The 27,913-nt window shown below is 43.6% G+C and overlaps 1 protein-coding gene across 1 annotated transcript; it reads right to left on the minus strand.

Moving 5' to 3' along the window:
* BCAS4 (breast carcinoma amplified sequence 4) lies at positions 1–27,913 on the minus strand. The gene is made up of 4 exons (XM_054045961.1): positions 27,782–27,913; positions 14,247–14,318; positions 3,141–3,242; positions 1–147 (listed from the first exon to the last, which is right to left on the minus strand). The coding sequence occupies exons 1-4, from the start codon at positions 27,911–27,913 to the stop codon at positions 1–3; spliced, it is 453 nt and encodes a 150-aa protein (XP_053901936.1).

The following is a 27,913-nucleotide window of genomic DNA, read 5'->3' on the forward strand; positions in this document are numbered from 1 at the left end:
TCAAACACTCACATTTTTAAAAGAAGGTATAGCTGCAGACTGAAGTAGTTTGCGAACAGCATGAAACACAGTGCTGTGGTTCCCCTCCGCTTGAAGCACTTGTTCTTCTAGAAACGAGACATGGCGTCCAACCATTTTAACAAATGCCTGTGGGAGGGGACAGAAAAAAAATCTAATGAGAATTACTAGCATCGGCACATTGGTTTTCAATACTATCCAGGCTACTGATCCAGAGTCAAATCAATGGCTTCAGACAGATGTCAGAATGCACTATTATTAATAGGAGTAGCAATAGGGATGCATTTTCAAACCCAGACTCTAATTTTCCACCTATAGCCAGTAAGATGAGTAATTACTCACAGGGGCAAATGATTTAGCGCCAATTTTTCCAATGCACAAAAATTTTCAAATGCACAATTTTGCTCCTTGTTTGCAAACAGACTAGATGAGCACTTGCATACTGGCTGAAAATCTGACCATAGACCTCCAAACTACATTATTTGTTTGCACTTGCAAACTGGTGGTCAGAAGACTAAATTCATTTGCACTTATAATTGGTTGTGGGTAGAAAACGGCAGAAGCAAAATTATTATTAGTCTTAGTGACTAGACGGAGGTCTCTGAACTTCTGGCCTAAGACATCCTCTGATTTCTTGTTGAATCCAGTTGTAAGAGGCGCTGGGCACAGGAGTGTTCTAGCTGAATGATCACTACCATCCAGATCCATAGAACAGTGAAACGCCAAATCAATCACAAGCAGAGAAACAGAGTCTCCATCTAGCAAGGACAGCATGAGTCCTACTAGACATCCTAGAATGCCAAATCAGAGCAGTCAGGATAAAAACAGCTCCCATCAACTATAACATTTTTTTTTTTTACCTGCAGCCCAGTGACACTCAAAGGTGTGAAATTCTTTTCTACTTTTGTAAACATCAAATACAATAATACATCACTTCCCATATGATTCTTTCAGCTGAATGCCCCCCCCACTGGTCAGCACAAGCTTCAGACACACATTGAAACTGGCTTTTGGAAAAAAACTGATCCATATATCCAAATGATCACAATAGAATGATCACTAAAACCCAAATTCCACTGTAATACTCTCCCACGTACACACAAATTGCTACAAGGCAGAGTTTATAGGACTGTCTTAATTGTGAGCTCTTCACAGCAGGTACTCTCTTTTTTTATCTTTCTACAGAACCCACTTTCTACTTAGCTGAATCAAGGCTCTGAAGAGTAGCTCTAGTCTGAAAATAAATCCTGTACAAATGACACCTTCTTATTCAACAGATCAGTACCCTATGTGTATTTTGAGTTGGATCTGCTCACTTTGCTGGCAAAAGTGATTTTTTTTCTACTTTTTTACTCTAGTTAGCCTTGCAGAGCTACAGGAGAAAAAAGTGGAGTTTACTTCCTGCTTGTGTATAACCACAGAATTGTCAATTCAGTTCCATTTACCAGGGACAGAATGTGGTCCTGCTACACCTGTGCAAACCCCAGATGGCAAAGTTGTTGCAGAGGTGTCACTGAGGACAGAACCTGGCCTGCAGAATTTTTTAGTACTGGTTATAATACGAGCCAGAATGACCCTGAATTCATGTGATGAAATGGAGATTTTTTTTATCCCTACTCAGTAGAATCAAATAAAATAAGAGGCAGCACAGGTATCAACAGGGTGTAAAATTACTGTCCATCTTGAGAGTAACCGCATCAAATACTCCATTTGGCTTGAAAAGTGTTTTCTAGGACCCAGCTAGCCAAGAAACAAATCTCAGATTGTAGCCCTTGGCAAAAAATAAGAAGTGGTAATCCAAGTTTGTTTTTTAAATAATTTTCAATTCAAATTAAACACTGAAGTAGTAACTATCGATAAAGAAATAGTAGGTGAAAGAGGGTTCTCTCTCACTGTTAGAGAAGAGAGGTAGGAGTCAGGGGCTCTGCCACTTACTTGCTTATAATTTTAGGCATGTCACTAGAGCAAAGATTTGCTAAGACAGAAGCCCAAATAAACTTAGGGTGTGATTTTCAAAATGTGCCTATGTCAATATTCAGGCACCTCCCTAATTTTCAAAAGTGTTGAGAACCCAATAGCTCTTATTGAGGTTGGGATGCTCAGCACTTTTGAAAACCAGGGTGGTACCTAATTGTCTTAGGACCCTAGCGTTAGACTCTTACTTTTGAAAATTTTGCCCTGAAGCTCCATGACTCAGTTTCCCCATCTGTAAAATAGGACTACCTACCAGCTTCACAGTTCTGTAGCTGGATATAAAATACTTCAGAGCCCTTGGATGAAAGGTGGCATAAAAGGGCAAAGAAATTTGCTCTGGAAAATGCAATGCTTTAAATACAAATAAATCACTTGCCATTCCTGCCCTCAACACTAAACCTCGTGTGAGGGGTGGGGGCGGGGAGAGTTATTTTGCTACTTTGTACAGGGGTTGAGCTCAAAGCTTGTGAACTGCCCACCTGGAATTGATGCCATGAACATTTAGCTTCTTCCACTTCTCCAAGTCAGTTTAGAAGTGATATTAAACATTATGTGATTTATCTTGTCATGTTTTAATTATATTCATCCCAGAGGCAACCTTGCCCTGAGCTGACACTGTAATTTTAATATACTGCTTACTAAATATGGTGAGGACATCATCTTAGTGAATCGTACTGGCTTCCCTCATTCAGGATACACCAAACACTAAAACGCTGCAGAAGAGGGAAGCACAGAGATATCTTTTACAAAATTACACAAGACTATTATCAACAAGCTGAAACTTATGGACATGAGACCTGACCTTTAAAAAAAAAAAAAAAAAAAAACCAACAGTAAACACCATGGCATAAATCCCCCTACAAGTCACAAAGACCTGATCATTATGGATACCTTAAATCTAATACTAGGAGTTGGTGAATTAGAAAATAAATGATTCTTTAAGGCCCCAATCCCGCAAGCACTTATTATATAAGTGCTGTATTTTAGGCCACTGATTTAAAACAAACAAGCAAACAAAAAACATACTGCCTGACGGAACAAAATTAGTTGCAAATATGTGAGCACTCCGCACAATTCCAGAGGAAGGGCAACCTCAGAAGCACATTCCCGCCCCCTGCCCCAAGAATGCAAATCTCAATGTAACAAACCTCTAATTTATCAACTTTGGCATAGATGTTGTTCATTTCTACCACCTTGGCTTTAATGAGCGGAATGGTCTCATCCAGGATCTGGGATGTATCGCTTCTAATCTGCACAGAAAACAAAAGTTTCTCACAGCAGAAAGCATCATCATGATAAATACATAGCACCTCAACAGCAACTTTAAACTGACCATTTCAAAGCACAAGCTTTAGTAGGACAAGACGTAATGGTCTTAATCTGCAGCAAGAGAGATTTAGGTTAGATATTAGGAAAAACTTTCTAACTCTAAGGGTAGTTAAGTTCTGGAATAGGTTTCCAAGGGAGGTTTTGGAATCCCCATCATTAGAGATTTTTAAGAATAGGTTGGACAAACACCTGTCAGGGATAGTCTAGGACTCTAGGTTTACTTGGTCCTGGTTCCCCGCAGGGGGCTGGGCTTGATGACCTATTTACGTTCCTTCCAGCCCTACATTTCTATGATTCTATGATTAATTAGGCAAATTACAAAGCACCCCATTGAAACAGCTATTGTTCTACCCAAGATACAAATAAGGAAACTGAAGTTCTATGACTTTCCCAAGTTGTTCAGGGAGTCAGTGGAAGAACCAGGAGTAGAACCCATGATACTCAGTGCAAGTCCTTGCCCGCCTCCCAATCTAACCACTAGACCCCAACTACTTCCCCACAAATCTTTTCTCAAGAGAGCTTTACATTTTCTGTTCAGCAGTTCTGTCAATACAGCTAATCATGGTTAAAAATGTATTTATTTTCCTTCCATCCCCCGACTTTGATTTGATCTGAGAGGCGTTGATTCATATTGGGTGGAATACAATTTCAAATAGTTTTTGATAAGGATAACCTGTAGTTTAGCCTCCAGCTATCAGCCCTGGTAGCTGATGAAAAAACCAGGTTGATTCTTAGAGCTTGTCTACAATTAAAACACTGCGCCATTGCATTTCTTCAGTGCAGACACTACCTATGCTGATGGGAGGGGTTCTCCAATTGGCATAGGTAATCCACCTCCCTGAGACAGAATTCTTCCATTGACCTACCACTGTGTACACAGGGATTAGGTCAGTTTACCTAAACCGCTCAGGGGGGTGGATTTTTCACACCCCTGACAAATGTAAACTGACCTAATTTTCTAGTGTAGACCCAGTGCCTTGGCCGTCACCAAACCCAATAAGAAAGGCAGAGACCATTTAAACTTAACTAACATTGTTCAATTTGTGCTGTAGACAGGGACTAAGCCCAGAAATGTAGGACCTGTCATCCTGGATCAGACCTGTGGTCCATCTAGTACAGTATTTTGTCTGTAACAGTGCGCTGTATCAGATGTTTTAAAGAAGCGAGAATATCCATGATGCACAATTATGGCATAAACTGCACAGAGGAAGTTCCTTCCTAACTCCTGTCAGTTAGTGGTAACTTGTGCCCTGAAGCAGGAGGGTTTATACCCCTTACATACATTTTTATTTTATCGAATGGGAACGGTGGCTGTTTGTATTAACATTATTTGTAATACTGTAGGGCCGAGGAGACTCAGCCAGAGATCGGGGGCCCATTGTGTTAGGTGCTGTACAAACACAAAACAAAGGATAGACCCTGCTACAAAGACCTTACTGTCTAAGTATGAAAGCTAAGAGACAGCAACTAGATACAGAGAGATGGGGAGTACAAGAAAACGACACAGTATTGGCCATCATGATCAGCAGTGATATCAGTGCACCAGCAGCCTAATCATTTTCAAGTTTTTTGGAGGCATCATCTATATAAATGTCTGTTCCTTATTTGGAGTTCTGCGAAGCATGAAGTTAGTAAAAACTGAGTATTACCCTATTTGGCATATAAACAGCCTTCAGTGATTAGCTGAGTGATAACTAGTCAGATACCATACCTGTCCTCCAATGTTGGGACCGCAAGTAGTACAGAGAATACAAAATAAAGTGAGGGATAAGGCAGGAATTGAGAAACAGCTATTCCTCCTGCTCTTCACTTCTAAGATCTAATGCACCATGACTTCTGACTAGTATATTATAAAATGAATCTATAAAATTGTACACTGCGCCAAATCATTTATATTATTATGCAGATTAGGGACCTGACCCTGCAGTCCTTACTCAGGCAGAGCCCCCCACACCTTGAATTGTCATCAGTGGGAGTTTTGCCTGAGTAAGGACTGCTGGATTGAGCCATTAGAGTGTGGAGGTTTGTACAGGCAGCAGCATATTCTTAAAAGTATGATGCTCGTTTCATTTTAAAGTATCAGCGCAAACCTGCCCCTCTCTGTGTACTAATAGGTTCTGCCATAAAAAAAGATTGCGAGCACTTCCAGAAAGGTTGTACAGTAGCAGTGAAAAGGCTGTAATTAATGCTTCTCTGCTTTTGCTGACTTCTCCCCTCCTAAATGAACAACAATGGAAGCATCAAAAGTAGCAGCAAAGGAACCAAAAAATGAAGGGCCCAACACAACAAGCGACACCCCAAACAACTGCTGCAAAGCCATTCATTCAAAAGGAAGCAGTGCTGTGGAAGAGGACTCTTGATGGGACTGTCTCCAAGCGGCTTTAACTTCTGTCCAGCAAAGAAGTGGCTTCTTTTAAGTGAATATGAGTGTTAAAGGAATTCCAGTTAACTTCAGGCCTTCATTTAACAAAAACAAAGCAGCAAAGCACCCAAGCAAACAATGACATTAGATAAACGGCGCACAGTAGCAACACATGAACCAAAGGAACAAAAAGGGCAGCTGGGCCTACTTATATAAGGAATCTCGTTGGGCCTAAGTGGGATGGAGCAGAAGAGGGTTTACATAACCTGTGGGCTGTCATGGCTCTGGCTAGAATTATAATTGCCTCACTCTAGGAGCTCAGGGAAGCCTTCCCCAGAGGCATTTTTTGGCAGATGTTTTGTCCCAGAGGCTGAGGATTTTTTTTCTCCCCCAGGCCCTTTTCAGACCACTGGCAAACAAGGTTTTATTGGAACTGACTAGAGTGGAATTGGGGTCTTTCAACTGAGGTGATAAGGGAATGAAGCTGTGCTGGCTGACCCTGCAGGAGTTTGCTGTGTATTTTGAGATTTCCCCAATTTAAACGTGCCTGCAGTAAAGAAACTTACACAGTGCTTTCTGGGGTGATGGATACTGGAAAAACTTTTAAGTGGAACTATTTTGGGGAAGGGTGTGATTTAACAAAATAGTTATACTGGCACAACTCCTAACATGAACAAATTAAATCAAGACTTTTCTTTGCATGGATAAACACTTATAAGAACATAAGAACATTATGCATGCGATGGTCTTACCATTTGGTCTGGTATGATGGTATGCATCAATGCACGCACCCATACCTACACATTTGGATAAGAACAACATATTATGCACATTATATCCGACAGAAAACCAGCCCAGACAGTGAGATCCCCTCAAAAGGGAACCAGATTCTCTCATTTCCTTTTTTAAAAGAAAGGTATTTCTGTTAAACAAAAATACAGAATGGGACAGTTAATACAGAGGAGTCTGGGGATCGTTTAGTTAGTGCCCTTTAGGCCAGGGGCAGACAGAACACTCTGTTACACAATATTTATAAAACACTGATTGGTGACAAGTTTGGGGTAAGTCATTTAATTTGCGTAAGATTGAAAATTGACCCTCATATTATCCAAGATAAGGCAGCAAACCATGTTTTCCAGTGTTGGTTAACATGAAGGAGCTGGGGAGAAACCACTTAGAGAGCCTACCACTAGATAACTACAATACATACACACACAGTTTGGGGATGTAGCCAAAACAACTAAGAAGTTATTCAGACCATGTACAGTGAGGGCAAAAATTATCACCACAGCAAGGTCAAAGCAGCCATGGAATAAAATCTAAATTGTCTTTGAGGGCAAAAACAAACCACTAGTACAAGATGCAGGAGAGCAAATTTTCCAGCAAGCAGTCAGTGATGAAAGGAAATGATATGCAAATATGATTCAAGAAGAGTCATTCTGCAGTCGTCTGCAGAACCACAGCAACAGAAAAGTTCAAGAGGAGTCAGCCCATAACAAAGAAGGGAAGTACTTCTCTTGGTATAGTAACCTTTTTCCAGCCAGAGAAAGCATGACTGGTCTGGAAATTCCACACGATAAAACAAGATTAATTTCCCCTACATGCAATTTGTTATACTTTACTTTACTGAAGATTAAACTGGGTGCTCAGCACAAGTACCAGAGCACAATGGTCTATAGGAAAAATCTTTATTCCCATTACTAAGCTTTGCTATGTTAACTTGGAAGATTAAAACGTTTTGAGCTTTGTTTAACAACAATTCGAGTCAGCAAGACTAATCTCAGGGAGGGAACAGGCTGAGAGCAATAGCCTAACACAGAGAGTAAACCGAGTAATAATGGAGAACTAAAACACAAGCCAGGAACGGCATGCAAGCTCCAAATAGGACAGCTATCCAGACACAGCAAAACCTAATGCTGCACATAAAATGGCATCCTTGAATGGGAGAGCCTTCTGTATCAAGGTCAAAGCCTTAGAACCAAAACATGCAGTGGAGTTCTAGTGGCATCAGTTAAATAAGAACTGTGCCAACGTTGGAACCTTAGAACCAAAGCACACACTGGAGTTTAAAGGGTGCCAATTAAACATGGATAGATTTTTGATATCTTAATATTTTTAAACAAATTTATAGTTAATAAATGAAGTCATATTCAACGCAGAATCCATGTATGTGGCTGGAACAATAACTGGAAGTCAAAGATTATGTCCAAAATCTGGTAATCCCAGAGATGTATTTATTTGAAATTAGAAGCTATATCTGTAGGTTCCCATCCTCTGCTCTGGACACCCAACCCATGGGTTAAAACACACAAAATAACACAAAAGGGACTATCCATAAATATAGCCACCCTAGCCCTCAGTTTACTTTCTCCCCAATTGCTGGAAAAAAAGAGAGCAAAGGTGGGAGGTTAGCAAATGCAGGTTTGGAAAGATCAATGAGGGGAGTGAGTTCTGAAATAAGTTGCCCCCGTCCTAACAAATAAACACAGAAAGAATGGATTTCCTTTCCTTTAGATCAAGGACATTCCAGCCTGGCAGCCTCTGCCAATTTCAAATGTGGCTGTAGGTCTTGGAGGGAAAAAGGGGATCTGTCACAAAAACAGGTCCCAAAACATCTAGGTTTTATAGGTTAAAAACCAACATCCTGCCAGCAAGATTCTAGTTGGAATTAAGCATGAATTTGAGATAGGCTTGAGAGTCTTTGAATCACACACCTAATTTGCATGCAGAGTTACCACTGCTGTGCTGCTAAACCAGGTAATTGTGTGCAGCTATGCACAATTAGCCAGTTGCACATGATCTCACAAAATTTATGGATAACATCATGGTAATCGCATGAGCACACTAGACACAAATTGTGAGTGCACAGTTGTGTGCCTAATATGCTTATTAAAAAAACAAATTCATGACAATTCAACAATGAAAACACAAGTGAAATGGCCAAATAAGATTTCAGTCTTATCCATCTTTAGTTATAAGATTTTAGCACGTTTTATTGGGGGTGTCATTTATTGAAAAACAAAAGATCCTCAGAAATGACACACAATAAACAAAACATCTTACCTCAGCTGGAAACACATTATAGAATTCTGAAAGGTGCTTCTTGATATTAGCTAGATGGATCTGGTATACAGTTAGACAAACACACCTAAAGAAAATGTTTGCTGTGGACTATAATGCAATACTGAATCAATGCACACAATGAGAAAGACAAAAGAATTGCCGAAAGAAGTCTGCATCCTTAGAAATGGGTGGGGTGGAGAACAAAGTCAAATGAAATTTGAACAAAATGCAAAGCTGTCTGCAAGAAGAGCCCTGTGAAGAATTCAGGATTTGCACCCAATGAGGGACAAAACTACCCTCAGTAGCACATAAGCTAAGACAACACGGAAATCTCCTCTAAGTCTGATCCAAAAATCTTCAAGTGCATCGTCCATTGTGATTTATTCACTTTATTTTTTAATATAACACTTTACGTGGCCATTGTCATGTACGAAGGGTTAAACACAGCATAGAGCTCTCTAAAGCAGTGATACTCAGATCTCACTGGTTCAGCGGCCAAATTAGTGATCAACATTACCCAAAAGAGGTACAGTAGCTTGAATTTGTTTCATTTACCTTTTTTATATATTTACATATATTATTCTCACAGCAAAATGACTGACCAAGTATTCTACCATTGGTTAATAACATAGTAAAAGCATCCTGATTGGTTAATAGTTTAGACAGGTTAATAATTAAATCACACAGTGTTTTAATATCGTGCTGCAGAGCCGCAGGAGATACATTGAAGAGCCACTTGCAGCTCCCGAGCCTCAGTTTGAGTATCACTGGTCTAAAAAGACAAGTGGGGGCAATAAAATAGGGAAAAGATACAGCTGTAACATCTCACACCTCTTTTGGGGTATTCTGCTTTCAGAGCCTCCCATGTGGTGACATCTCAGTGTCTGTACTTTATTTCTAAGAAAGACTATCCAGCTCTGGAGGACCATAATAGATATTCTACTTGATGGGAAATATCCCATTGCAAGAGATTACACCAGCAGAGATTTCCAGGTGTCCATGCATTCCCTTCAAGGATTAGAAATCAGAGCAAAGTTGTGAATTTTCACATATGACTAAGCTAGTAGGTTGGGGGAGGGGGAGGATGAATTGTTTTTAAGAGGAGAGAAGGGCAGCGGGTATGAAGACCCCAGCAATTCCAAGAAGGAAATGAAGAGAGTAGAATTAGATTGTTTATAGGATATCAACATTTCACCCTTAGGTCACTAATTCAAATCTGGACCAACTCAGAACTTGTTAATTATACTTGGCTGGCTGTGAAATTAATTTGCTGGGTCCAAGTCCATGTGCTACGGACAGTTGTACATTTAAAAACAGCTCTACAACTGGCACCCATGCTGGCAGTCCCAGAGGGAGACCAAAGACTGTCTAACCCTCCACCCCGATGTGTTCAAGGCAGATTTGAAGAACAATGAAGTGTGTGTTTCTTAATTGGGGCCAGCAGCAGATTTTTTTGCTGCCACGACAGCCCCCAAAGCATGGGAGGAGATTGGGGGGGCAAAGCGGCAGCCTCTCCCTGCAGCACCCAGCTGTTGCTCCTGAACAGCTGTTACCCAGGGCAGCGAGATGTGCTACAGTGGTGTTTATGCTGGCCCTGCCAGCAGGGATTGGTGCCCTGCACCACACAGCCTCCTCGAGGGCTCCAGGTAGCACCTCTGGAGACACATGGGGCTAATGTGCACAGCGCCGGAGGCGGCTGCGGCGTTTGGTCACTGGGACGCTCCCTGGGGCAGCTCACTCGCTCCTGCCTGACCAGGGCACGGGGAGCCTGGGACTCCACAGGTGACCAGTGAGTTCCCGACCACTGTCCCTGAGGCAGGCTCTCGCTGAAGGGCCACGGGAGGCAAGGACTGCGAGACTGGCCACACTCTGAGACCAGCAAAAATGATGTTGTGAGAACCCTGCTCTGCCCATGTTACCTGCTCTACAGATAAATAGAAGAGTTCAGTTTTCTTGGTTAAAGTACTATACCTCCCAAGGTACACCATCTGTGGTCCTAAGATGGAAGCTCTCATATACTACATCTTCCTGTGGCTGGATCTATGCCTCTTACTACTAGAACCTGTGTGTCAAGAGCACTTACTGGTGAAGACAAGCAGCATGCTCAAAGCAGAAAAAAAATTACCCTTATGTAAATGCTTTACGGAACACCTGAATGAAACACACAAAAAATTCCCCTTGCCTCTTGTTGCCATGTTAAAAGGCCAAATTATTGTTAAATACAAAAGTTGGAGTCAATCCAAAGATTACATGATGGTTATCAGATTCTCAGATACTGTTTAATGTGTTGTTGTTGCAAGGAACCGGTCACTGCAGGTACTGCATTGCAAGGCACAAAATCAGCACACAAAGTGCAGCTCTTTGATGTTCCCAGATAAGGTCAATAATCTGTATATAAGCTAATTATTCATAGCCTGCAGGTTGTGGAAAAATGTTTTCATGAGTAAAGCAAAGATGAAACATGGAAACTAGGTTAGTGTTTGCTGTAGAGGAGGTTGGAAAGATGGAAAATCTCATGGGAGCTCTGAAAGCTCACAGACCCCTCACCTGAGCAAGATATGATTTCCTACAGGATTCAGCCAACAGCGTAAGGTGTGCTCCTGACCAACAGGCAGAAGGATTCAATGCTCACAGAAGCTTTAATGAAAATCTCCCACAGGACAAATCCAGATGAGAGATGGACTATTTCTTTGGTCGTCCTTTATTTCATCGGCTATAAAACCACCAGCAGCGCAGAGTCATCAAGTCTAATCACTTGGCTTGAGCAGCTCCTGACATAGAATTGAAACAGTCCTCATCTTACAAAAGACCTTAGACGGCTTTTTGGTCCTGAAACCTGAGTGATTTCTCTCAGCGGTCAGAATATACTACATTTTGGACAGACTATAAATGCCATATTAGAGCATCTTAAACTTATACATAGGTGCCAAGATACTCAGACTTCTGAGTTTCATATGCTCCTTTACAGCTATTTTTGTCAAAAGCAGAATGGAAACAGGACTGCGTGAATGCCCATTAATGCTCAACTGTACTTTCAAGATGTTTCTCCTCTGAATTCCTCAGAAACCCAAGAAGACCTCTCTCTGTTTATCAACATGCAAAATCTCTTCTTCCGAAAATAATGATACTTTCTCTTCATGACAAATGGCTATGCCCCTGACACAGCTACATTCAGTGTTGAGTGGGAGCAGGAAAAGGAGTGGCAACTGGATACAGTGTTCCAGTATCCAGTTTGCAGGAAGCTTCTGAAAATTCTCAGCACTAAAGTTTTGAAGTGGGCATTCTCCTCAAGAAGCCTGCCGCCAGGACTGGTCATTCCACTGTGAAAGCAAAGGACCAAATGGTTTGGAGACAGAATTATCCTCTTCCCCTTAGAAATGACATTCCCTCCAGGACAACAATGAGACTCATGGGCAGGGCAGCAGAAGGAAGTTCACACGCCTGCCTATTGGTATCTGTTTGGGGGTGCATCGATCAGTGTTCACATCGCACTCCGTGTGAGTACTCGGCCCAGGCCAGGGAAGCTAGTGATCCAACCAGCGAACCAAATTTGGGGATGAATCCTGGTTACGTGACACCTGAGGCATGTTGTGCATATGCTAAGAAGAAGTGGATAGCAGAGGACTCACTCTGCAGGGCTGTCAGTCAGACCTTTCACTTGCACTTTAAGAAAATATAAAATGGGGAATATCTGTTTTGCAACTGCCCAAACAACCTTGACCTTCTAATTCCCCCCACTCTCCCATAGCCCCTCCTCATTATCACAGGAGATCTTGGATGGTGAGGACTTTTTCCTGCCCCTTTCATTTATGCTACATAATTCCCAAGAATCACATAAAGAAGCAGTTCCCCAAGCTCTGGTTCATGGAGAATTTGTTGGCTGGTCAGATGCAACTGGCTCTCCTCCTGCTTTCCAGTTGCTACATTTCTTTACCAAGATTGTTAAAGGTACATTTAACACTTACTCAATATCACTTTCACATGTAGTAATTGCCACAGGTATGTATGCAGTAGTGCAAGTGGGTGTGGAGGAGGAATGCGTGTGGCTGCTAACGAACAGGGAGATGGTCTGCACATTAGTGAATAGGAAGGGAGATAATCCCTTTATTCAAACATGATCCACACTATGAAACTGTAAGAGAACCTCTGAAATAGCGTCCTACCCGCTAATGTGTAAGGAAGATGCACACTGCAGCTTTGGATTGCCCTAGGCAGTTTGAACTCTTCCACATCAGGGGGAGGAAGGAAGAGGTAAAGTTGTCTGAAAAATGACATTGTTTTCTATCATGACCACCTCCAAATAGCCTGCATGCACCTGGATCTCTCAGTGCAGGAGACCACAGAGAAGCAAAGCAATATACTTCCTTGGTCCAACGGTATCTCATCCACTCTCCTGCTGTTCTCAAGTTCATCACAAATGATTAGGGAATGACAATGGCTGGGGAGCTTGTATGGTACAACCACTGCTCAACACACAATCATGATCATCCCTGTGTTACCGTGGTCTCCCCTGATTTGTCTGTTGCACCCATCCCTGTTGTGTCTCATCTTACACATGGACAGCAAGTTCTTTGGAGCAGAGATTGGTTTTATGTCTGTACAGCACCTAGCACAAAAAGGCCCTAATTCTTGACCAGGGCCTCTGGCTACTACCATAGTGCAAACAGTAAATAATAATATTAAATAAATGATGCCATTGCCCCCACATCAGCCAGCCTGGCACCACCACCACCTGGAAGTGATCCAAATATTGAGACACTAGAGCATGGAGTCTTCAAAGAATGTTCCATAAAACGCCTCTTAAATAAAGGGAAGCTTCCCAAGAGAAATAAAGTCTTCTGAAAAAAAAAAAACCCATTCAATTCTATCTCTGGTATGTCATTAGGGTTTATTTGACTATATCTATCAAACTCAGAGGGAAAAATATAGCATGATACTAACCAAGCTGGGGAAAAGACTAAAAAAAAGAAGAACAGGAGTACTTGTGGCACCTTAGAGACTAACAAATTTATTAGAGCATCCCACAAGTACTCCTGTTCTTCTTTTTGCGGATACAGACTAACACGGCTATTACTCTGAAACTTAAAAAAAAGAAGAAGCAAAAAGTAAAAGTTGTGCGTGTTGCACTTTCACATGTACAAATAACAGCAGATCAAGAGATCTCCTAGATGCCTGTACAGTGAACTGTATGGAGCTTGTGAAAGTTAAATATAGTGCTCCATTCTAGGGTCTTAAATATTAGTGCACGAGACTGCCACCTTGTGGCTCAACCGTCACTGCTCTGTGTAATAAAACCATCTCAGGGGAGGGAAGAGTTATCAAGATGGCTGCCTCAGGAAATACTTGTGTGTGTTTTTTTCCCCTCCCCACTGCTGACTGCTGCCCTGTTTGAGCAGCATGGTTTCTAAATCACTACCAACATGGCCTCCTCAGAAACCTACTGGAGAGAGCTGATAATAGCGTCAGTAGGGGTGAATCAGAGTATAAGCTAAGCACATACCACATCAGTCATGCCACAGAACTCATCCAGCCTTATTAACATCTCTTCTATGGTTTCTTCTACTTCTTTTACCTGAAAAACAAATTATATATATTTATTATATGTACGTATGTATGTATTTAGTTGCTTCTGTGAATTAAAGGCAGTGCAGCCTTGTCAGAATGAACATCAGCGTGAGCCGAATCCTGTTTTGATCAAAAGTATGTTTATTTGTCAAAAGCTAAGTCTGGGAATGGAAGGAAATGTTTTGATTTCAGGTTATCCATAAGATATGGCACATCGTTCTTTCCTACTCAGAAATACAGAATCTAGGTCAACCTGAGGAATTTTCAAGCAACCAGTCTAGCCAAATCCAAGAGTTCAAAAACCATGAGTTGGATGCCCAAAATCATAGGATTGTTTTAAAAATCGTGAGATTTTAAATAATTTTAGTTTTTGTTTTTATTTGCTTTTTGAGCTTTTGGGTTTCATGTTTTCAAACTTACTTCCTCAGTCAGGAGGTCCTGATACTTACCTTGACTTTCATGTATTAAAAAAAAAAAAAAAAAAAGTAAGATCTCTCATACAAGAAGATTCCAGGAACTGGGGCTTCATGAAAAGCTCCAAAAATCACAAAACTTGAGATAATGACATAAGAGCTGGCAACAATGCAATCAGCCAGATTCTCTTCCAAGCCTGGTATCTTCTGGGTATACCACTATGTAAGGTGACTCCATTGCACATGTAATAGGTGTTTTAAGGTTCTGATCCTGCAATAAGTTCTCTATATCACTCCACAGATTTTAATGGCAGTCCACCCAGAGACGGCTCGTTGCAGGAACAGCCCTTACTGTTTAAAAGCTCAGCCTGTGTTTCAAAGACAGAATAAATCACTCCATTCCAAAATCATCACTAACACCTGGATATAAATAATACCAAAGTGTGATTTAAAACTCAAACACCTGTTATAACCCATGTTATTTTTACTGACAGAATTAAAAAAAAAATCCATTAAAAGACCTACATGACATACCTAGAAAAAAAAACACTTTGAATATATTAATGCACAACTCACTTGAAGAAAAGCCAAAAAATCTTGGAATACATTTTTCGGCAGGGTCGCTTTACTGTTTTCTCATAAATTTATCAAGGATGAAGCAAAAATTCAGAAATACTGCAGATCTCAACAGAAGAGTTACACGTGTGGCTGGCTGTCTGAAGCCAAGACACTCAACATACCCTCTGTTTGCAGAGAGACAGGAAACCTGCCGAATTATTGCTATTTATATGAAATCTGTCAGTAAAAAGCTGTGATCATAGAAGATCTCGGTAAAGTGGTGTGACCTATAAGGCAGACAGGACTATCCATAGCCTGAAAATTCATTCTGGTAATAATTTAAAAAATAAATTAAATCATCGGGATATTAAAAATAGAGAGATTGTAAACAGAAAAAGTGTATTTTCAGTACAATTTGTCCCTCAAATTTAATCAGTTTTTGAATCCTGGATCCAACCTTCTGCCTCTGTCTTGGGACATGCAGTGAACAGGTGATTTCTAACACAGCCTCAGTTCTCCCCACACAATCCACATCATGAAAATACTGCAACTGAAGAAAGTTTTACAGATCAAAGGGAAATTATCCCATTTGTTAAGGTTAGTTTGCTTCAATGTCCTTTGAGAAAGCCAACTAAAGAGAGAAACAAGAGTAAAGGTGTCTAAGTAGGGTCCTTTATCATTCTAACTCATACTAACAATGATTTGTTCAGCTTTTATCCTAAATTTACTATTATTTTGCATGGAGAAAAGAAGATTAATTTAAGTTGCCACCATGAGCTTCAGATTGGGTAGATATCACTACAGCACTCAACAGCGTACTGGTGCCTGACAATACAGATAAGAAAATCCCTGTCCCAAGGAGCTTACATGCTAATATCAGATACTACATAATAAAGGAAAGGTACAAGATGGAAGAGAGGGGGTTGGAGGAGGAAGGATGGGGTAATAACAATGACATTTCTTAGTGAGGGCTAGTGCACAGCATAGTGGAGTACAAACTTTGTTTTTATTAATAGAGTAAAATACAGTAGCTTGATATGGTGGAGGAGCAGGTGCCAATGGAAGGGGGTGATGTGGTCAGGGAAACAGGCAAGGAAGATGATCTTGGAGGCTATTTTGAATGGACTGAAGGTGGGTTCCATGCCGTGCAATTCATCATCCAGTTTTACTTTGCAAAATGTCATTTATACAAACAGTACAACCGAAATACTTCACATAGTTTGACTCAATATCCCAGCAAAAGGTCAAAGACCTTCGGAAGCATAAGAGCAATTTGCAGTTGAGATTGATAGTGAAACAGTCAGGATAGTGCAGCAGAGTGAGGCAGGGAGTCTGTTCCAGATGTCAGGAGTTGCAGAGGAGACAGCTCCTGCACCAACATTGATAAGATTGCATGGAAGGAAGGGGGAAAGCCTAATGCCACAAGTGTGGGGGAGAGGAAGAAAGGAAATACAAGTGCTGCACAAACATCAGCTCTGCATTCTTAGTACTCGGGGAGGGTCTGCCACTGGAAGTAGCCCAAGGATAGACAACAGGACTACATGCATTCAGTGGAACAAACCCTCCTTGTAAACTGTGGCCACTAATCCAGGCTATTGCCTTCTTGGGTATCTGCATTTCACCCCTAGTGAACAAAGATTCACACTGTTAATTAATAGTTTGAGTAATATCCAGACACGGATAGGAAACTTGCTTCCTATGGAGTGAGGATGATATTTAGGCAGCACCAGCTCGCTCACTACATATGTGGATAAGCAGAAGAGAAAAGGTCAACATAACTGTATAATCTTAGCAGCAGAAAATTACAACACACTCTGGATTAAAGATTTTGACGCCATTCACACTAAAAACTACAAGTGTGTAAGGTAAATTCACTTCCCATGGCAGGGGCTCCTAGGCACTATCGCAAAAGACATAATTAATAAAGCAAACAAATACTACTGCCTATTCTATAGCAGGACCCTTCCCACTTAGCAACATGGAAAGGACAGGGTGTCATGACCCCCCCTCCATCTGAGAACCCACGAACTAATGAGAGTCTTTATGCAGCTAGAGCAAGATTACTACTGAAGGCAGAAGCAGATCAGTGGCTAAGGGAAGAGAACGCAGTCTGGATGGAATGCAAGGGCGGCAGCAGCAGCTAAGGAGGAGTAGGAGGGGAAAAGTTCAGGAGAGCAACACTCAGAGGCCATGAAGGGAAAAGCATGAAATCACAAAATGGGTGGAGGGGAGGAGCAGAACAAGGCACCAAGCACATGGAGGCAGGAAATAAACCTGACATCTGTTTTCACAAAAGCAGCAACACCACAATAAGCTGCACAAAGGAACAAGATCAATTCAACCTGCAAACACACAATTACTAATGGTAATATTTTGCATCTCCGTGATATCTCACTCTTTGCAAACATTAAGAAATTAAGCTACAAAGCCCACCTCCATTTTACAGATGGTTAAACTGAGCCACAGAGTAGCAGAATGACTTGCCTTAAAGCACACAGTGAGTCTGTGGCACTAAGGCAGTAGGAGACCTCTCAGGCACCTGCTCAAATTAAGGAAGGAATCTAAGACTTATACACCTACCCAGCCGGTAAGACCAAAGCTTTGGCAAAAGAACTCAGTCATGGCAGCATTACCAGAGGAGGGACGGGATGCAGTGTGTATTTGCACAGGAAATGTATATGTACCATTTACTGAGTGGTGTGGGTTCTTGGTCAGATATTGTATGAAGTTCCGCCAAAAAGTCTTAGTTTTATTTCACTGACCAATGAGGCAAGGTTAAAAAAAATGGTTCATGTAGTCTTGAGAACAGACAACTGAGAGAGGACCTGATAAAAATCTTCACATATGTCTTTCTAATTGTAAGGATAGTTAAGTTCTGGAAATAGACTTCCAAGGGAGGTTGTGTAATCCCTATCATTGTAGGTTTTTAAGAACAGGTTGGACAAACATCTGTCAGGTATGGTCTAGGTTAGGGTTACCATAGTTAACAAATAAAAAAAGAGGACCCCCTGGCCCCGCCCATTTCCCACCCCAGCCCCGCCCCAACCCCACCCTAACTCTGCCCCCTCCTCCCTCCCACTCCCAGCCACATGAAAAGGGCTGCCCGAGCGCTACCGGCTTCACGGTTTGCCGGGCAGCCCCCAGACCCTGCGCCCCCGGCCAGCGCTTCCCCAGTGCAGCTGGAGCCTGGGAGGGGAAGCGCCCAACCGGGGGCGCAGGGTCTGGAGGCTGCCCAGCAAACCGTGAAGCCGGTAGCGCTTGGGCTTCGGGCAGCCCCTATGCCTCCAGACCCTGCGCCCCCGGCCGGGCACTTGCCCTCCCGGGCTCCAGCGGCGCAGGGTCCGGAGGCATGGGGGCTGCCCAAAGCCTGTAGCGCTTGGGCAGCTCGGCTCGTAAACAGAGCCGAAGAGTCAGGGGAGGAGCAGAGCCGCCGCGGGAGGGGAAGTGCCCGGCTGGCATTTTCCCGGACATGTTCAGCTTTTTGGCAATTCCCCCTGGACAGGGGTTTGATTGCCGAAAAGCCGGACATGTCCGGGAAAAAACGGATGTATGGTAACCCTAGTCTAGGTTTACTTGGTCCTGCCTCAGCACAGGCTGGACATAAGGACTTGTTGAGGTCACTTCCAGCCCTACATTTCCATAATTTTATGAAATAAGTGTATTGTTCATACAACACTATGAACAGGCCTGGCAAAGGAGAGAGAGAATCCCTACCTTAGCTTACTTTCTAAGGGCCCTGATTCCCCTCCCATTGGCATCAGTGGAAGTTTTGCCATGACTTCAACAGGAAGTAGACCAGACCCTATGACATTGCATGACAACAGAAGATAAGCATTTGGCAAGTAAGGCTGGGGAAAACAAGCAGGACTCGTGCTACTAATAAGATCACGTTTCTTTTGTTAGGGGATGCATCTTGGAGGTTCCACAATTGCTTTATTCTTAAGATACTATTGCTTTGGAGGGAAGGCTAAAGTATAAAGGCCACAATAAATGAGATACACTCTGGTCACAAATATCCCCATATTTTGTAGGTCTTTGATATGCTTAACCTGTAATGTGTCTCTAGAGCAGGGGTCGGCAACCTTTCAGAACGGGTGTGCCGAGTCTTCATTTATTCACTCTCATTTAAGGTTTCGCGTGCCAGTAATATATTTTAACGTTTTTAGAAGGTCTCTTTCTATAAGTCTATAATATATAACTAAACTATTGTTGTATGTAAAGTAAATAAGGTTTTTAAAATGTTTAAGAAGCTTCATTTAAAATTAAATTAAAATGCAGAGCCCCCCAGACTGATGGCCAGGACCTGGGCAGTGTGAGTGCCACTGAAAATCAGCTCACGTGCCGCCTTCGGCATGCGTGCCATAGGATGCCTACCCCTGCCCTAGAGCTTCCACCTCCTCCATAGACCAAGCACTGTAACAGGAAGGAAGAATGGAAGGAAATTTGGCTATCTTTAGAAAGCCTCAGCAACAGTCAGAAAAGTGACTGTACAAAGGAGACAAGTAGCCAGCTGGCTAATGACATCTAGAGGCAGTTGGAGAGAGACAATATTTATGTACTTATATATAAAAAGCAAATGTACACATAAGCCCATATGTTTGATTGTATCCCTCCCCTCACCCTCTGTATGTTGCTTGCCTTCTTAGATGGCAAACTCTTTGGGCCTGAAACGATGTCGTCTTCTGTGCTTGTATAGCACCTAGGACAAAGGGATCCTGATTCTGATCAAGGTCTCTAGATATTACTGCAATATGAACATACAATCAATAAAATAATACAACAACAGCATCTTGAATGCTCTAGATCACCTCACCAATTTATTTAATGATCAGATTTGTTCAGTTTACAAGTCAGGGCAGAAATTTTCTAAGTTGCAGCACTTACAGGCTCAACCTGGTGTCTGGAAACCAAGCTATTTTTTATCCACTTGAGAAAGTGCCACCAGTAATAAAGATCATGGAATCCAAATTCAGCAGGGAATTTTGAGGAAGATACACAAGATTACAGAATGGAGCTTTACCGTTCCACAGTCTTGCAGCACTGCCAGCAGCAAAAACCTCCTCTCCTCATAAGCCAATAACTTGATTCATGAGAGAGGCACCTTGCATTTTCAAAGCACAGAAGGAAAGATTTAAGTGCACAACTCCCATTAACATCACATGGCCCTATCTACATGCACATATAAATATGGGCAGAAGGTCTCACAATTGCACTTGCAGATTTGTACACTTTATTTCCTAATGTGATTTGCATGGTTGTGGATGACAATAATTGCACATGCAAATAGATAAATCATCTGTTTGAGCAATTACTGAGTGTGCGCTGTTGTAGGAGCACCAGTGATCTGTATGCTCAAAAGGTCTGTTACACTTCCCCCTCCCCATTTTGTCTCCTCTCTCTCTCTGAATACCTGTGAAGTGGCTTTCCCCCTCCCCGTCCCTCCTGGAATGCTTGTGGAATGAATGGGCTGCTTGAACAGCTGGAAGATCAGAAGAGCTCCCAGGTAGACAAGGTGTCTGGGACTCTAATTAGGCAGCGCTCACACGCCCAGTGCATGAACGCTGCACGGACACTGCCCGAGGTGGAGTGTGACCAATCAGACGCAGCCAAGTCATCTCTAGTCACAGGCCAGGAGGAGCAGGTCCTTAAAAGGGGAAGGGGCCACGTGCTCAGGAGTGCACTCACAAGATTGTACCTCCCGTGAAGACCCTTCGCCCGGACCGCCTGGCCAGTGGTTTGCCACATTGCATTCCATCGTGCCTCAGAAAGACTTACTTTCATCGCACCATCCATCGTTGTGCTGCGGGACATTTACCTTGAAGAATCCTGTCATCTCCAGTGCTGTGCGTGTCCTGGGTGCGTGAGTATGCAAGTGTGAGTGTGACCTCCCGCATCTTCTTTTGAGCTTAGCTATCAGTATAATAAAAGTGCTGCTTTCTGCCAAACTCTGGTGGGTCATTAGTCCTCCCTAAGCTTACTAGCTGGCCCAATTTTGGGTAACATGCGCTTATTGTTACAGCTTGTAAATCTGCGACACAGTCACGTAACATCCAAGTAGCCATTTAAGTATAGTCACGCATCAAGTACTAGATTTTCTGAATTGTGTGTGAAATCTCTGTGATGGCATAGGTCATCACACTATTCGCACATACAAGTTTTGCCCAAAGAATGCTAAAAACCTGGCCTTAAATGTCTAAATGGTAGTTGTCTCAATCAGAAGGATCTTCTGCCCAGCTGCAGACAGAGATTAAAAATATTTCTATACTACAGCCTCTTTCTCTTTCCCTTTTGGATAGGAGGAGACTCTCCAAGGGGAGTCACAGCCCTGTGGACTCTTTGAGGAATCATGAACAGGACTTATCAGTATGCAGTGCAGCCCTGAATAAGAACTCTGTGTGGCTCGAAAACTTGTCTCTCACCCCAACAGAAGTTGGTCCAATAAAAAAATATTACCCCCACCCACATTGTCTCTCTAAGACTTACCAGAACAGATTTTCAGCTGCTGTAAACTGGCATAATGATGTCAGGGGAACTATGTCAATTTACACCTGCTGAGGATCTGGCCCATCATGTCCATCATAAGGTAAGGATTTTTGCAGTGCAATTCCCTAGCATAACTTTTACCACAATGAGGTGGAACTCTCTATTCCAGAAGAGAGGGGAGAAATGTTTCCCCTCGGCAGGTTCTGTGCATGATAGCACTGGAGAAGGCCACTGCTGGGGGGGAAAACCACAACGTATTCTCTTCAAATAAAGCCTACAGCTGTTCCCCGTGAGCTCACACCACTAAAGGACAGATTTAGCATGTGGATATGTGTGCGCATTTAATTCATGAGAATTTTATTTCTTGTACTGAAGCCCTGTAAGGGATTCAAAAAAGTCACACTCATCTATTTTTCCCAGCATGCATCCAGTTATAGCTTACCAGGAATGGTGGGCCCACACAATTTCTAGCCTGTTTGCAAATATACCTCTACTCCAATATAACTCTGTCCTCGGGAGCCAAAAAATCTTACCGCGTTATAACGAACTTGCTTTGATCCGCCAGATTGCGCAGCCCCGACCCCCCAGAGCGCTGCTTTACCGTGTTATATCCGAATTCGTGTTATATCGGGTCGCATTATATAGGGGTAAGAGGTGTAGTACATTTTAGAGTATAAGCAGTAAAGGTTAACACACTAGCAAGTGAGACACAGGAAAACCAAAGTAAGTGTCATTCCACTAACTTCAGTGGAAGCTGCATCCATGTACTGAAACTGCATTTGGCCCCCTGGCTCCTGGCCTGCTTTGACTAAGGGCAAGTCTACACTATTGTGCTATATCGGCGCCTCTGCAGCGCATCTGGTGAAGATGCGCTATGCCGACGGGAGAGCGCTCTCCCATCAGCATAATTACTCCATCTCTGTAAGAGGCAGAAGCTATGTTGGCGGGAGAGCGTCTCCCGCCAACATAGCGCAGTGTGGACAGCGCTTAAGTCGATGTAATTTACGTTGCTCAGGGTGGTGTCTTTTTCAACCCCCTGAGCGACGTAAGTTGTATCAACCTAAGAGGTATTGTAGACCAGCCCAAAGTCTAGCAGGCACACCAGGAGAGGGCATTTGTCAACATCACTAACCCTCCCGTGACTGGCAGTCTTTGGTCACAAGGACTGGAATAAGAAAGGATACAGGACAGGAGTGATGTTTATCGACAGTGATGTTTATGTTCATTAAAAAATAGCTTAAGCCAATTCCAGCGAGATTGATATTATTTAATGCTTTACTGTTGGAAGCATTACTGACCAATGTGCACTCCATATGAGGACATAATAAAAAAAGAGAAGAGATACAAACTCTAAGAGATTACTTGACACTGTCTTTTTAAAATACCCCAATAGGATGGCAAAGCAGGCTTTGACAAAGCCAACATCCTGTTTTTACACTGGACTCAGCTGCATGTGTTCAACTGTTTCATAGCAATTGTGAAAACAGGAAAAAGTAGTCTGAGCCCCTAATTAAGTATTTACAGCACTTTCTGTAACGGCTCAGAGGGGCTATCACAAACTGCAGCATAAATCACACTCATTTTCAACCACCTGTAATTAAGCACTTACTGAGCAGACCGTAACAAGCTCCTTTCAGGTGATTATGGAAATTATCACATTTATATGACAGATACCCAAAGCATCTCAGCATTAAGGGTTTGAGAGAAAACCCACTCAGAACATTTCAGAGCTATGAAACAACACAGGGTGGCATTTGATTCTTAACTAAGGCACAAAAGCACCAGTTCAGGTTGGCATATTAGTCCGCCTCTGTCCCCTTTTGGGACTGCAGTCATATTTAACTTGAAGTGTTTAATAAATAAAGACCTCTGAAGTTCTCAATGCTCTTTGTTGTAAACAAATAAAGGTGAAATGAAAACAATCACTGTTTCACTTCTCAGACTAAGATGAAAAAAATACATGTGGGGTCTGGCCTTGAGAGGAGTTTTCCTTTCTGCTTATTCCTTCATTCAAAACCACTGACCAAAACACAAGGCCTGAAACATTTTCTGCAACTTGGTTCTCTCTTCTCTGCACTTCTCCCACCTATTTAAAGCCACTTTCCTCTCTTGCCACTCCCCTGTGAACCCCTTCACTGGCTTCCTGTTTCTCACCACATCAAGTTCAAACTCCTCCGCCTCTCCTTCAAAGTCCTATATAATCTCAGCCCTGCCTAAACATCATTTATTTACTCCCAGGTTCAGCACTATGCCCCTATTCATCCCTGAACCATTTTCTAGTTCTTGTGCTTCAAGAGCCCTCTCTATCTCTTCTTTAAAACACTCTTCTTCCAGGAAGCCTGTCTTCCTTGTGCTCCACATCAGTAAGCACTCCCTCCTTTACACAAACTGCTGTCCTGGGTCTGGTGTATCTTAGTCTGTAACCATTTCAGGGCAGGGAATGTTTGTAAAGTGCCATGTTACAGCAGGCAATATTACTAATATTAATTTACAATGGGGAATATTAAGAAACAATATCAAATTTCTTCTACAAGGTTTTCCTCCAAGCTCTCCCACTCAAAAGTTAAACTTCCTTTGTCAGTACCTGAAGGACTCCCTGGGAAGCTAATGGAGACCAAATGAAATAGATGACTCTTCAAAATAATTGAACTGAAGAACTACACATCTCTAAAAAATACTGTAAGTGCACACAGAAACATTCCAATGTTTCTGGAAATTAACTGGTTCTTCAGTAAGATGCCCTCCAATGTCAGGTTCAGGATATTGCAAGAAGAAAACCGTAAAGAGGGGGAAAAAAACATTCAAAACAGAACAGGAAACAAGAGCCCAGAATTGTGTAAATGAGACAAGTAGATTTCTTTAGATCAAAACCAAAAAATAAATCAGAGTCTCTTGCAACTCTAGAGGATACATTTGGACCAGATAAAGTTATTTACTCCCATGGAGCATGGGTCTAGCAGTCACACCTTAGAGTCTGATGTAACTTTGGGTTTGTTAAATGCTCTTCTGGACTCCACAATGCTTTTGTCATGCTTCTATAGGTTCATTCTTCATCCAGCATCATATGTTTCAATTACCATGACCAGTCAATGAACAGAATTGAAAATTATCTTCTCCATGAAGAAGATTGCATATGTTGTACGTTAACTTTTCCTTCTAATTTTTTTTAATAAGTACACCTCTACCCTGATATAACACGACCCGATATAACGCAGTCAAGCAGTGCTCAGGGGGGGGCAGGGGGGGTTGCGCACGCCGGTGGATCAAAGCAAGTTTGATATAATGCGGTTTCATCTATAACGCGGTAAGATTTTTTGGCTCCCAGGGACAGCGTTATATCGAGGTAGAGATGTAATAGCATGAGTTTTAGACAGTTGCTGGTGTTTACTGGGTGTTTTGAGTTTAAATTCAGTTCTTGCTGATGATGATGATGGAACATAGAGCTGAGCTAGCAAGGGCAGGCCCCTCTGGAAAGAAACATTTAAGAATATCCCACACATGCCATAGTTAATTTGTAAATATAGATTGGATTCTTCTGTCATATCATCTATATTGAACAGGATACAAGAGTATGCAAGAGCACATAGAGAACAGTGCTAAAATAAGTGGTTAATTTCACTTGGAGAGGCAGGACGGAAAGTTACTTACAAGTAAAAAAGATCTTATGTTGTTTTTATATTCCTATAGGACCAAACAGCTTGGGTGCTCAGCTGCAACTTGGAAGATGTAGCCAATTTCAATGTGGGATAATCAATATTCTAGTCCAGCAGTTCTCAAACTGTGGGTCGGGACCCCAAAGTGGGTCACGATCCTATTTTAATGGGGTTGCAAGGGCTGGCTTAGACTTGCTGGGGCCAGGGGCCGAAGCCAAAGCCCGAGCTCCACTGACTGGGGTCGAAGCCTGAGGGCTTCAGCCTTGGGCAGTGGGGCTCAGATTACAGGCCCCTGCCTGGGGCTGAAGCCCTTGGGCTTTGGCTCCTTCCGCCCCCCCACCCCTCCTTGGGGCTTTGGCTGTGACACTCCCCCTCTCCCCCCCCCCCCCCCCCCCCAGGATGGCAGGGCTTGGGCAGGCTCAGACTTCAGTTCCCCCTCCTGGGGCCATGTAGCAATTTTTGTTATCAGAAGGGGGTCACGGTGCAATGAAGTTTGAGAACCCCTGTTCTAGTCTTACATATTAGGGTTTTAGTAAGTATTACTTATGGTGCTTTGCAAGACAGATAAAGATGGAGTTCCTGCTCCAAAGAGTTTACACTCAAAGTAACACTGCAATAAAACTTATTTCTGCAATGAATGGCTCTAAGTCTGAGACTGATAGCACAAAACACCAAAAGTGGATAGCTAGTCAAGTTTCAGAACATCTTATTTTGCATTTTAGGCAGAATTCCCTCCACTTTGTTTATGTATTTGTAGGTTGTATTATTAAAAATATGCTTGCCCCATGTCCACTTAAACAGCTTTGAAGAATTCAGCTGATCAAATTCTGGATCTGATAACTGGTCTCAATGGTACAATAAGAGTGGAAATTCTTTGGGGATCTCAGTGACGGGGAAACTGCATGGATTTATCTCCTTGAATAGGTACAGCGGGGAAGCCATGCAAAGATCTCAAAGCTGTGGGCTCAGCTAAGTAGCCTGGTTAAAATGCACAGTACAGAGAAAAATACCTGGGGAGATGAAAGGGGAGGAGGAGGAGTCAGAGGGTGAAAAAAACATACGGGGGGCGGGGAGGGGAACAGGGGTGTGACAGGGGATACTACACTTTTTGGCTTGGGAAGTGTTTGAACAATTAGAGCAGTGTAAAGAATCCCCTGGCTCCCCACCACTACCTCCGACCTAGATAATAAATAAGCAGGGAACTGTACTGCCAACAGAGGAAAGAGGAAGAGGAGCTGGCATAGGAGGAGAAATGATCCGGGGGCAGATTTTCCCATGTCAGGGGACAACTTTAATCATCTTGCCTGGCCTGGGGACAACATCCAGAGCCAAGGAACAGAAGAGAATCACCCCCCATCACATCCAGACCCGCTAGCGCAGAGGTGGGCAAACTACGGCCTGCAGGCCACATCCGGCCTGCGGGACCATCCTGGCCAGGCAGATAGCCCCCTTCCCTGCTGTCCCACCTCCCCCGCAGCCACACCACTGCAGTGCTCTGGGCGGCTGGGCGGCGCGCTCATGCAGGGCAGCGTGGCAATGTGTTTGACTCTGGCCAGGAGGCGCAGCTCCAGACATGCTGCTCTGAGTGGCATGGTAAGGGGGCCGAAGGGGTTGGATATGGGGCAGGGAGTCCTGGGGGGCAGTCAGGGGACAAGGAGCAGGGGGGCGATTGGATGGGGCAGAGGTTTGGGGGGAGGGGCAGGGGATGGGGAACAGGGGGGATTGGATAGAGGGTGTGGGCCCGGGTGGCCTGTCAGAGAGCAGAGGTGTGGATAGGGGTCGGGGCAGTCAGGGGACAGGGAGGGGGTGGTTGGATGGGGAGATTCCGGGGGGCAGTTAGGGGTGGGGGTCCTGGAAGGGGGTGGTCAGGGGACAAGGAGCTGGGGGGGGTTGGATGGGGGCAGGGTTCTGAGGGGGACAATCAGGGGGCAGAAAGTTGGTGGGGGCGGGGGGCAGGCTGTTTAGGGGGCACAGACTTCCCTACCCGGCCCTCCATATCGTTTCGCACCCCGATATGGCCCTCGGGCCAAAAAGTTTGCCCGCCCCTGCGCTAGCGGGTGGGAGCTAGCTACAGGCCAGAGGGGGGCTACCCTCGGTCACCTCCGCTCCTCCCCCGCCTGCCGCAGAGCGAGCTATTCCCCTCCCTCCGCTGAAAGTGGGGGGCAAAGAAAAGGCAGCGACGTGCCCTCAGCATCCTCCCCGAGCACCTGGGGACCCCTCCCCTCCACCATCCTACCCCCCACGCTACCCAGCCCCCTAGTGCCCCCAGGCTGCCGGGGACGCCCCCAATCCCCGCCACGGCCCCTGCAACCTAACACCCCGCTGCCTCCCCGCCCCGCCGAGACCGCCCGGCCCGCGCCTACCTCCTCCCCAGGGGGCAGGCAGAGGGCGAAGCGCTGAGCCCCGCTCTCCTCCGCCTGGGGCTCCGGTTGCTCCCGGAGCAGCTGCAGCACCGCGGCGGCGGCTCCCTCCTCCCGGCCCCCGCCTGCGCTCAT

This window comes from Malaclemys terrapin, chromosome 12 (genome assembly GCF_027887155.1).
Source record: "Malaclemys terrapin pileata isolate rMalTer1 chromosome 12, rMalTer1.hap1, whole genome shotgun sequence".
Lineage (NCBI taxonomy): Eukaryota > Metazoa > Chordata > Testudines > Emydidae > Malaclemys > Malaclemys terrapin.